The 11,767-nt window shown below is 39.8% G+C and overlaps 2 protein-coding genes across 51 annotated transcripts in view; one reads left to right on the top strand and one right to left on the bottom strand.

Annotated features, from left to right (window-relative positions):
- mbnl1 (muscleblind-like splicing regulator 1) overlaps window positions 1–6,085 on the top strand; it is a 45,445-nt gene extending 39,360 nt beyond the window's left edge. For 15 of the 50 annotated variants that reach the window (XM_079452038.1, XM_079452013.1, XM_079452015.1 and 12 more), the window contains 5 exons: window positions 31–66; window positions 1,364–1,455; window positions 1,863–1,907; window positions 2,484–2,553; window positions 2,915–6,085. In XM_079452038.1, the coding sequence (XP_079308164.1) occupies window positions 31–66; window positions 1,364–1,455; window positions 1,863–1,907; window positions 2,484–2,540 (230 nt within the window). In that variant the 3' untranslated portion in view covers window positions 2,541–2,553; window positions 2,915–6,085. The remainder of the gene's footprint in view (window positions 1–30; window positions 67–1,363; window positions 1,456–1,862; window positions 1,908–2,483; window positions 2,554–2,914) is intronic. The other 35 variants (XM_079452044.1, XM_079452023.1, XM_079452019.1 and 32 more) reach the window with 3 other exon arrangements.
- Window positions 5,220–9,785, bottom strand: LOC306891633 (tripartite motif-containing protein 16-like). The gene is made up of 6 exons (XM_079452007.1): window positions 9,086–9,785; window positions 8,920–9,015; window positions 8,486–8,719; window positions 7,979–8,132; window positions 7,801–7,860; window positions 5,220–7,079 (listed from the first exon to the last, which is right to left on the bottom strand). The coding sequence occupies exons 1-6, from the start codon at window positions 9,674–9,676 to the stop codon at window positions 6,559–6,561; spliced, it is 1,656 nt and encodes a 551-aa protein (XP_079308133.1). The 5' UTR covers window positions 9,677–9,785; the 3' UTR covers window positions 5,220–6,558.
- Between the last annotated feature and the right edge of the window lie 1,982 nt (window positions 9,786–11,767).

Genomic DNA, 11,767 nt, shown 5'->3' with positions numbered 1-11,767 from the left:
CCACTTCCTGTTGCAATGCATGATGGGCAGGCTCAATATTGTGCATGACCCCTGCAGCGAGCTTGGGTAGGTTTCTAGACTTCCTCCTCTTAGATGTTCTTTCGCTTTCAAAATCCACACAGTCAACAATCTGACACAGAAAACTGGGCAGCTTTGGAAATTAAGCTTTAATGTATTATGTTTATATATGTGTATTTTAAGGTAAAGTCAATGTGAAACGACCTTTGTAACCCATTTTACTTCCATTATGTGACAAATTACAGGATGAAAATGGATGTAAAAAGAATAAATGTAGGGCAGGACTTGAAAGGAAAGTCCTGAGTTTGGCCGATGCATTTATCTAAAGCAGTGGTTCTCAAACTGTGGTACCTGTACTGTTAGTGTTACCTGAAGAGACCCCTGGTGGTACGTGACATGACAGAAAATGTAAAACTATATATTCATTTACATTTAGGGTTTTTAAATTTAATTTAAAACACTAAATTCTTCTTTAACTTCTGTTTTGAATATTTTCTCCACATTGCCTGTCTTTAATATAGGTTTGTAGTCTTTCTACAAGTCCCCACAAAGTTAAAACATCCACATTAAAAGTCATCTGCAGAGCCCTGTTTACAGTGCTCTACAGAAAAGTGTTTTGTGTCTACTATTACTGCTGACTAGCTTGAAAAACATGGAAAAAACATGTTCTTTAGTTTAAAAACAGCTGGTAAATACAAAAGTGTTTGTATTATTAATAAAACATGGGAATTGGAGGACGAGGTGTAAAGAGAAAGATTCACAGCTCTACTATTAATTTGAGTTTTTCTTCATATGATTTTCAACAACTCATTTTATTAAAGGTGGTACTTGATCTGAAAAGTTTGAGAACCACTGATCTAAAGCATTTTACAGTATAATTTGGTCAATATGCATGTTCCCAATTTAATAATGTGTGTAATGGAAGTGTATTGGGTCAATTTGGTTTTCATGTTGACTTTAAAGTTTCAAAAATAAATGTGATTCGTTTTTCTTGTGAGAAGCTTCCCCACACTTACGTTAACACTAGACTTAAGCTATAGTTTTTCTGGTTACATATCACGTAACAGAAAATATGACAAGGGTGAGATGTGTTTACAGTACATGGAAGCGGAGCGTTTATAAAATGCCTTTTCTCCTTGTAGCTCTTGATGATTTGGCTGGTATGAAACTTCTCCCACCCTTGTCTCCTTTAGAAAAATCTCTCTCGCCACAACATTTTGTTTGCCGTTTGTCACTCTCAAAGCTCACTTTTCTTTCCATACCCCTGTGTGTTCACTCACTCATCATGTGCACCTGTTGGCCACACTCCCTGTATGTGAGCTTATACCATTTTCCCTCTGAAAAGTTCCCATGATGCACGCCGCTTCCCCGGCCGCTGTGTCCGCAGCAACCACATCCGCCACAAGTGTTCCCTTCGCATCTGCATCAGCCAATCAGGTTTGCTCTTTTATGGCTTTACTCTCTCTCACACACACTTTCTGTGTCTAAATAAGGAATGTTTCTGAGTGCTGGGGGTGCTTTGGAAGTGACCTCTCCCCCTTGTTGGCCTACACAGGTTTTTGGATAAATGTCTACATTTTGATCTGGTACTTCAAACAACAAACTGTATTCCATGTCATTGCACCGGATTGACAGGGATGTTTTGATATTGGTTGAGCGAAGTCAAAAGGAGAACTAAATTAAAACTATTATGAGTTGTTTGAAGTATCTGTTGTTGTAGAAATTAAACTATCACCTTTTCAAGACCTAAAAATATATAAAATAATTAAATCAATTAAACATGAATCGTTTATAGTTTTAAATAGCATTTTAATATCCTTGTTTTTGTCCTTTTGTATTTTGAGGACTCTTCTCTATCAAAGCTGACTACCAACGAATACATGCAATTGGTATGTATGAGGTAGTTTTATGACTTAGTTTTAATTGCAGGTACATTTTTCTCAGCTTTAAGAGTATTATATGTCTTTTTAAATGATTTTTTATATTATACTTTATTTAATTTCATTATTTGCTGCTCAAGAGTTTGTATTTAAAAAAAAGCAAAGCCTTTGTTGTTGGTTTACAGTCTTAAATTATAAACGTAAGTGCTATCATTTTTCTTTGTAATCAGTACAAAGCACCAATAATGGCTGCCAGTTTCAAACATTATGAGGGAATACTTTGTTCTCAATCATTTTTTGCAAATATGACAGATAACAAAATTCGTGCCCGTTTTGGCAAAGTTCAAGTGTGGTACAGAATTTACCTTAAATATTTGAAATGGTGAAGGTCAACAAGCTGGAAATATGGAATGTGCATGGGAAATGATTGACTTCTCCCTGCCTCACTTGAGCCGGTTTTATACTAATAAGCGATTGTTTGCTTAATTTGTGTTTTTGTTTGACTCACTTTTTTCTTGTGACTTTAGTATTAGTAAATGTTACTGTAAATCTTGTTTCATGAAATTTTCTGTGTTGTATCTTTAGATTCCAATAATATCTGCAGAGCATCTGACTAGCCACAAGTACTTGACGCAGATGTAGTTCCAGTTCAACAGTGAGTTAATCTCAGTTTACTTTGTTTCTAGAGATTGTCGGCTGCTTTGAATGATTTGAAGTGGTTTAAAGGGATTGTTCTCCACAAAAAAATTATTTATTCCCCCTCATGTCATTTAAAACTATACATTATATGAAAGAATATAATAATATTTTGAAAAATGTCTCAGTGGTTTTGTGTCCATTCAATTGAAGTCAATAGGGTCCAATGTTTACCAACGTTCTGCAGATGAAAGTTTGGAATAACATGAGTATGGGGACAATAAATGATGAATAAATTGTCATCTTTGGATGAACTATCCCTTTTTATATTGATGCTCAATAATACTAAAACTTTTCTTTTTTTTTTACTTGTTTTCCAGATCAAAGGAATGTCCTGTTTTCCCAGTCAAAAGGCAAACGGGATAAATAGTACATTTTAATGTCAAGAACACACGTCGGATAAGATAAACTATGAAGATTAGATTTTGATCATACGTCAGGTTGATGTAGGCTTGTACAACACGGGGTGAAACTGTGTCCATCTGCATGATATGTAGAATAACTACATAACTATGTTCGACGGGGCAAAACCTTTCAACTCTCAAATATAACCCACAATTTGTCGTTTTCATCCTGTCTGATCCAACACAGTTTTGGCATGTTTGTAGACCAAGAGATTTCTTTTTTTTATTCACTTTTCTTTCTCTAAATTTGTATGATGGTTTACAAAGGGTTACCTTCTAAAAACAGAATCGAAAGTATACGGCACAAATCATCCAGTGAAATTCAACGTATGTACGTTTTCTTAAGTTTCTAGTCAAACTAGATTGTAAACGCGGGATCGGACGTGGCGGATGAATGTTTCGGGCGGAAAAGCAATACCCGAGACCGAAAAGCACATCCTCGCAAGCTTCACGTACCATAACCACAAGCCGAATACCATACACCAACCTAGAGTGTTATATCAACAGTGTTATTATGTTTACTAGAGATTAATGTTTTTTACGGCGCTTGTTTTTATACATAATTTCACAAGTGTGTGGGTTTTTTATGAGACGTGCCATTTTTATTTAGTTAGCCGATCATCCGTTAGGCCTTGTAGAACTATGAAGCCTTTTTGACTCCTACGAGAACAGGGTCGCCTTGTTCCTAATGCCCTGTTTCTTTATATTGCCTTGATCGATAGAATGTCCTGATAAAACTGCGAAATCAAAACGATTGTGTCTTTAGGAGGTTGTTGTGGAAGTAGCTTGGAACAGAGCGATGTCGCTCAAGTCTTCATGTGAGGACTCTAAAACTGATGCTGGAGAAAGCACTGCGAGCTTTACGACTTGTCTAGGTACATGATGGGTTAGAGATGGGTCAGGGTTTATCTTCAGTTCTCGTGTTTGTTGATTTTGATTTGTTTTTGGACTTAATTTAAAACCTGCTGTTTAACAGAAAGAGAGTAAATGAGAGGTTTTTACCATAATTTCGTGTGCCAAAGTCTTTTTTTTATTTTATTTAAATGTGTTTTAACTGGGTATGTTGATTACGAAAGGTGAATAGTTTGTATAGCCTGATTTTACATACAAAGCTGCTTGCGTACGCCGGCCAAAGGCAGATATAGTAAACCAGGAAACAGATCACTCACATTAGGGTTCACTTTTGCGGACTTCCTGTTAGCGCACCGTAAACAGGAAGTGCCCCTCAAGGATTTGGCTCCACGGTCCTGGTTTAGGTGCGCAGATTCAAAAGGACACACGCCATTGCAGTTTCTCACTAAAGCCTTATATTTCAGTGTTTGAACCCACACAAACATTCTTTCAATCACATATTATATTTTATCGTTCACTCTTGTTTTGTCTTTTTTTTAATCATGTTACACTTAACGTTCACTTTTTTGTTTCAAAACCTTTGTTAGAAATATATTGTTATTGTTTGCATATAAAGTTCTGAAATACTTTTTTGTATTTGACAATATTGTCATAGAGCTGTTTTAGAATGTAGGAAATGAGATGTTTTTTTTCTTACTGTCACTTCTTTTACATCATGTTCAGTTCATGTTTAGCTACAGTAGTGTTGTATACTTAATTCTTCACGTTATATTTCATGGTAGAACGTTTGACATTTTGATTTCCAATATGTTGAACAAAATGTTTTGTTTCATGTTGTCTTAAAAAACGAGTGAATAGAAAGAAAAAAAGGTTTATTTGTAGGTAGCGCAACAAATATGAACGACAATTGATATTTTAACCCTTCGTGTCAAATCAAGACCACGTTTGCAATTGTTTCGTTAAAGTATCAATTGTACGTCCTAAAGGATGTTATTTTCTACTGTATTCATTTCTGAATTTGAAACCGTGTTGTGATATTTCAGAAAAATAAGAAAACGAGAAAAAAAAACATCCCTCAATATATCAGGCCAAACAAGAGCAGCAACATTTCTGAATATTTAAATATATATAACATGATGGAGGTCACATGGCCTCCGGCTGCAAATGAAATAGAGAGAGAGCCATAACTTAAGGGACGATGGTTGACTTTTTGCACTTCCTGTACATAGTCAAAATAAAGAAAAGAAAAGGAACATGTATAATATTGAGATCTTATTTTGAATAATAAAAGATTCTATAACTATAAGAAATTTTCTTAGGATAATTTAAGAATTAGAGTAATAGTCCAGCTAACAGATGACGCTTGCAGAAATGGCACAGCTGTTTTATTATAATTTACGGCCAGAATCACATTCAAATCAAGCTCAGCGTTGCCTGCACGGTACACACACACACACACACAATGAGATTCAACAGAATTGGCAGTGCACTCCGTCTCAACTTAATTTTTACTGTGGGAAATTTGGTTTTGTTTACAAATAGATCTTCAGGAACACAGTATTTGTCATATGATGGACATAAGTAACTGCATGAAGAATAAAAATGAACAGTAAATTGCTCATAATAGATAAGAGTAGGTAGATAAGAATAATTTCTCACAGTATCGTAACTCTCATTGCCACAGCATATAGTGTAGATCAAGTACACAACAGTAAATATCTGAGGCACATTGACTGATAATCCATCTCAGTGTAACAGCGAAACGATTTTAAAAGGCCTTCAAATCGACTCCAGACGTAAAACACGTCCACATAACACACAAGAGAAAGTTGTTTTGTGTCTTGAAAACGTGCCTTCAGCAGGGAAAGGACACCGACCACAGAGTAAACGAAACAAACAAACAAACAAAATGAATGTAGTTGCCAAATCCTCCACTGAGGTCAGCGTTTTACTCATTCGAGGCTGCTGCACAAGAGCTATGAAACCAAAGCATCACTTTCCCTCACTAAACACAACACCTGAAAACTGCTCACCACAGGTGATCCTACCTGCTGAAAGCACCTGCTCGGATGCTTAACGCCCTCCATCAAATCTGACACCTGCCCTTTGCTTATAGTTGCTGTAAGATATTGTGCTGCATTCTAAATGACTTGTTTTATGCACATTTATTATTGTTAGAATTGACTCTTACTGTTATGATTAAAACCCTTAATAAACAAAAATGGATTTGCTCAAGAGGTGTCACTGAGTGAAATGTTTCAAGTTATTTTCCCTGCTAAATCATATGTGTATTGCAAGTATGATCTTTCAAGGGTTACGATAATAAAATTCCCTGGTTCATATTTTAAGTCGGGCATATAGAACATTTTTTATTGACTAAATACGTAATTTTTTATAAGCAATAGAAATTATTTTGTTGTATGGGACGATCAAAACCCATGCGTATGCAAAAATTACTTTAAATAGCTTTTGTCAAAAAAGGTAAATTAGTATATTCATCTGTATTATTGGCTTTTAAGAAGTTGGTACATATTGTAACGTTCAACAATGTGGATGAGAGACTGTACACATGAAACTTTATATTATTCTTATAAGGTATAATCTATGTTTGACACATACCATTAAACACGATGCATGATTAACATTGACTATATTAATATTTAATGTCACACTTGGGTATTTAAATAAAAATGTAAACCATTATATTGTCATATGAGCTTCACCGTAGAGCTCTCATCTAACCAAAACCCAGGATAGAGAGGTTGAGTGAATGTGGTGTGGACTCTGTGTATGAGGGTCATTGTGTCAGAGACGCTGTAGAAGGACAGAATTCCTGCACTGTGATCCACATACACTCCTATTCTAGAAGAACTGTACACTGCTGGGAGTTCAGTCTCTGTGTTATTGTGCCAGAATGAACATTCAGAGGGAGAACACTCCAAACTCCAGGACTGATCATTCCATCCAAATGAACACTCATCTGTTTCTCCCTTTCTGTTGATGCTCTTATACGACACTGATATATCCACCGAATCTCCACTCCACTCAACCTCCCAGTAACAGCGTCCACACACACTCCCTCTACACAACACCTGACGATAATGATCAAATCTGTCTGGATGATCAGGATACTGCTGCTCTGTGTCAGTGTATGTAGCCGCTCTGTTCCCCTCAGACAGACAGAGATTCTTATGTGCTGTGTTTGGATCCAGAGAGAACATACGAGAATCTGAGTAATATAAAATACATCATATTTTAAAGTTTGTATGTATGTTTAAATTTATGTTTATTTTTATTCATGTTTACAACTCTGTTTGCCTATACGTGAAAAGGTTATCTCATATAAGCAATATGATATTATTTATTAATTTAAAGCTGTAAAGTAATTCATGCAACTAACATTGACCTAATATGACTTTACAAATATGTATCTGTGTGATTTCTAAAGACAAAGTTAATCACACACAACAATAAATCAACTCTAATATTATTTAATAATTTATATAGTTAAAAAGCTAAAATATTAGATATTTAAAACCAAACTCTACTTTATTTATACCAGACAACTTTCTCAGACCTTCACTCGTAGTATGCTATGGTTTTGTTTGCTGAAACATTTTAAGCATATTTCAAATATTTTTTTAAAATAACATGTTTTATGCCGGTTTCACAGAGAAGGTTTAAGACTATTTTAGTCCCAGATGAAAATGCTAATTTGAGCTGTTTTACCAGAACATAATTTGCAAAAGACATGTTAATATATTTCAGTATCATTGATATGTCTGAAGATGCCCATCAGTAATATTTTACTAATATTTAAAAAAAAGAAGCGTTCATATACAAATCTACATCTACAACCTAAAGTCCTGGTTTAAGATAAACCCTGTCTGTGAAACCGGGCCATAGTGTTTTATATTATGTTGATATGTAATTGAGAAAACGTGTCTTACATTGTAAGAACTCCATCCTGGTATTGGGTTCATTGGTGGAAATAATGTCAATGTACGAAACTAGAGAAAAAAGTTACTTTAAATTATGATTGTCATGTAAAAACAATAAATAAGTCAAATACTAATTTATTATGCTTTGCATTTCCTGTTTTAAATTCTGTATGTTGGTGTTCTTTACCTTTGCCACATATATTGTCAGTCTCTTCTTTACAGAAATCCTCCACCTTTTCTTGTAGTATGGAAACAGATTTCCTCACATCATCAAACAAGAGAAGAGAACTGAAAGTGATGTTTTCTGTAGATCCAGATGATTCAGAGAGAGACTGAAAACTCTACATACAGAATAAAATTGAATGTTATGGACATTGACTGGTTACCAGACCCGAATTTTGACTCCCTGTCAGATTATGACTCTTCAATTGAGGCTGATAGTTCATTATCTAATCCTGTAACATATTGAGGAATGAAGGGAATAATAATCCAATAAACAGTTATTTTTAGAACTCAATACAATACAAATATGAAAAGATTAACAACTAAATAATAGAAGAACTAAGTAATATAAGTCAATTATTTCAAAGCCACCAGTACAAAAGCATCTAAAAATTAATAGAAAAATTTAAGGGTTTGAAACAGTTCATAAAGGCACTTTTCATTAATAAAATACACGACATTATTGATTTACCTGAAGGAAACTGATGTGATGTTCTGTGTGTGAAAGCTGCTCCATCTCATCATGTCTCCTCCTCAGATGATCGATCTCCTGCTCCAGTTCCTTCAAGAGTCCTTCAGCTCGACTCACTGCAGTCTTTTCCTGATCTCTGATCAGCTGTTTCACCTCAGAGCGTCTTCTCTCAATGGAGCGGATCAGCTCAGTAAAGATCCTCTCAGTGTCGTCCACTGCTGTCTGTGCAGAGCGCTGTTACCACACACACACAGACACACACACACACAGACACACATGCGAACGTGCACACACACACACACACACACACACACACACACACACACACCCACACACACACACAGACGCAAATACACACATACCATTAGAATCAGAGCCTAAGTGTGAAACAGCAGCAGCATTTATGCATTTAAGCATTTATTCTCAAAACTCACTTTGTGTGTCTTCACAGCCTCTCTGAGATCCTGAAGCTCCTTCTCTTTCTCCTGGATTCTCTGATGGGATTTTCTCTGGTTGTCCTCCAATAGTTTCTGTTGAACAGACAAAAACAGATCACTCTGGTGTTTGGATTCTCTAGATTTTCATTTTATTTGTTCAGACCTGTTTCTCTCTCCTCTCTGCTGCAGCTGAAACTGTCTTGTGATTTTTATGCTCATCCATCATACAAAGCAAACAGATACATTTCTGGTCAGTGCGACAGAAAACCTCCAGCAGTCTGTCGTGTTGAGAGCAGATCATCTCCTGAAGTCTTCCAGTGGCTTCAGTTACTTTGTGTCTTTTTCCCGATTGAAGTTCCTCATGACGTTCAAAGTGAGTTTGACAGTAAGAGTTCAGACACACCAGACAGGACTTGACAGCTTTGTGTTTTCTCCCAGTACAGATGTCACACTCCACATCTTCAGGTCCAGCATAACTGGGAGCAGGTCCATCAGAATGAACTTTAGTTTTCTTCATTTTCTCCACCATCTCAGCAAGAATCACATTCTTTCCTAAAGCAGGTCTTGGAGTGAAGGTCTGTCTGCACTGTGGGCAGCTATAAACTCTCTTCTGATCCTCCTGATTCCAGCAGTCTGTAATACAGCTCATACAAAAACTGTGTCCACAGTTAATAGACACTGGATCCTTCAGTAGATCCAGACATATCGAACAGCTGAACTGATCCTCAAACACTGAAATACTGGCTTCTGCCATTTCACCGACTGCACAAATACAAAAACAGTTTTGGTTTCTCTTTCCACCTTCATATTTCCTGGTTCTGTGTTTGAGAATCGTGTGCAAAAAGCTTTAGTGCATGTTCATATACTAATTGTCCACCAGGTGTCAGTATCACAAACAGAAAACAGAAAAGTTATCCTCAGTTCCCTTTCTGTCTGTCTCTCGACGTGTGTCGAACCGACAGATGGGGTTCGCCCCTGAGAACCTATCATCTTTTGACTATTTTGAAAAGGGCAATGAAATTGGTGAATTAAATATGCATGCCGGGCTCCGCCCCCGGATATCCGGGTATAAAAGGGGAGCCGGCGTGCTCATTCATTCACCTTTTGTTCTTCGGAGCCTTCGCATCTGATGACATTCTTCGAATTGCCGAATTCTACGACGCGGTGCAGCGGAGATTCCCTTGGGCGTCCTGGCAGTTCCAGAGGTGTTTTTCTAAAAGAGCAATTTCCTCAGCGTGGCATTGCCCGCTGATCTCTTGGGTGCAGTACACTCATCGAGGACGGGGACGGACACGGTGGTTGCCGCAGGTGTTTGGGGATCCGACCACTGCGGCAGCTTCGTGGATTCGTCCTGCCCGCACTGCGGGCGGATGGCTATTCAGACGTTGCATCACGGTGGCTGTGTTCTGTCAAGGTCCAGCCACCACCTCTTTTGCTTCCCGTTCTGTGACCGCAGTGGCTACGGCCCTGCCGTCCGCGGCGGCGAGCAGCGAGGGTGATGTGGGGATTATCGTGAGCGTTAATCCGTCAGCCGGCCGGCTCGCGGACCACTCGCGCCCCGTCTCGCTTGTTTAGCAGTTCCCCAAAGATGGTCCTAAGCCGTCTTATTCCTCAGCCACGCGCTCGGACACGAGCCGTGGAGATGAGGTGTCTCTTGCAGCATCGGAGCGCGACCTGCTGGGATCAGACTCTGGCGATTCCCTGAGCACAGTTGAGAGCAGACGTCAAGATGTAAGCCATGCTCGCTCGGACCGCCGAGAGCCTCGGATTGCGGTGCAGCGCAGCCCTGGCGCTCGCGGCTGGGTACTTCCCACATTGGGTCCGGGCGCGACTCCAAGCCGTGCCCGGCTCAAGTGCCGAGTTTTACCGAGCTGCATAAGGAGTTCAGTAAGACCTGGATCGCCCCCTTCGGCGCACTTCCGTCTAGCTGACTCTATCGCCCTCTCTTCCCTCAGGGCGGGGAGGCAGCTAGGGACTATGTCAATGCACCCTGGGTGGAGCATGCAGTCGCGGGTATCCGGAGACGGCGGCCACCTGGGGAGCTTGACCTAGACTCACCGTCCAGGGCATGTAAGGTCTCGACATCTCTGGTTTTGAGGCTGGCAGTGCCGTGGGCCAAGCTGCCACCACTCTTATGCCATGGCCATCCTGCAGGCCAGGGCGCTAAAGAGAGCCCCACGGGGTAAGACCGACCCAAGTAGTGCCGCCGCTGACTGGCCCTCCGGGGATCACGGTGGCAGCGCAGGCTGGGTCGGACGATGTCCACATCAGTGGCCCGGAAAGATGCCTCGGAATCCAGTGGCTTCTACAGCCGCACTTCATCATCCCCAAAACCAGGGGTCGCTGCATACCTTGAGCAGCACCTTGCAATGGTGCCGTTCAGGAGGCGCAGAAGCGTGTCCTGGTGTCTGTCAGATGCCAGGAGTGGTTCATGACAACTGACCGCATACTCTCATGTCCAGTCTCCCTTGGCACTGTCGAGGGGCTGGCATGTCAGTAACAGGTCAGCCGGGAAAAAGAGCAGCTCTCCCTGGCGCAGAGCTCCCCTTTTCCTGGTAGAGAACTCAACATTGTCTCCATGACGGCGTGCTCGCTCTCGAGCACGCACAGTCAATGCTGAGCTGCTTGAACTTTCAGGCAGCAGCCAGCGGTCCCCTGAAATCAGTTTCAGAGGCTCCTGGGCATGGTGTCCTCGTGGGGTGGCCTGTCCCCCTTGGCTGATGAGGCTCCAGCATGACCGGCGTAGCGTACTAAACCTCAGGGTGGCATTCGCTCGCTGCAGTCATCGCAACTCGCCCAAACACCACCTCCCGTGGAGACAGCAGGTGGCAAAGCCCCTGCATGT

The sequence above is a fragment of the Barbatula barbatula genome (assembly GCF_947034865.1).
Source record: "Barbatula barbatula genome assembly, chromosome: 3".
NCBI classification, from domain to species: domain Eukaryota; kingdom Metazoa; phylum Chordata; class Actinopteri; order Cypriniformes; family Nemacheilidae; genus Barbatula; species Barbatula barbatula.
Note: the sequence above shows the minus strand (reverse complement) of the source record. Positions and strands in the feature narration are given on the sequence as shown.

Bases quoted from the DNA above. Each gene is read 5' to 3' on its own strand.
- LOC306891633 (XM_079452007.1), bottom strand. From the start codon at position 9,676: ATGGCAGAAGCCAGTATTTCAGTGTTTGAGGATCAGTTCAGCTGTTCG. The intron at 8,133-8,485 runs GTAAATCAATAA...TTCTGTATGTAG, and splicing joins ATCACATCAGTTTCCTTCAG to AGTTTTCAGTCTCTCTCTGA. The intron at 7,861-7,978 runs GTAAAGAACACC...TTTTTTCTCTAG, and splicing joins TGACAATATATGTGGCAAAG to TTTCGTACATTGACATTATT.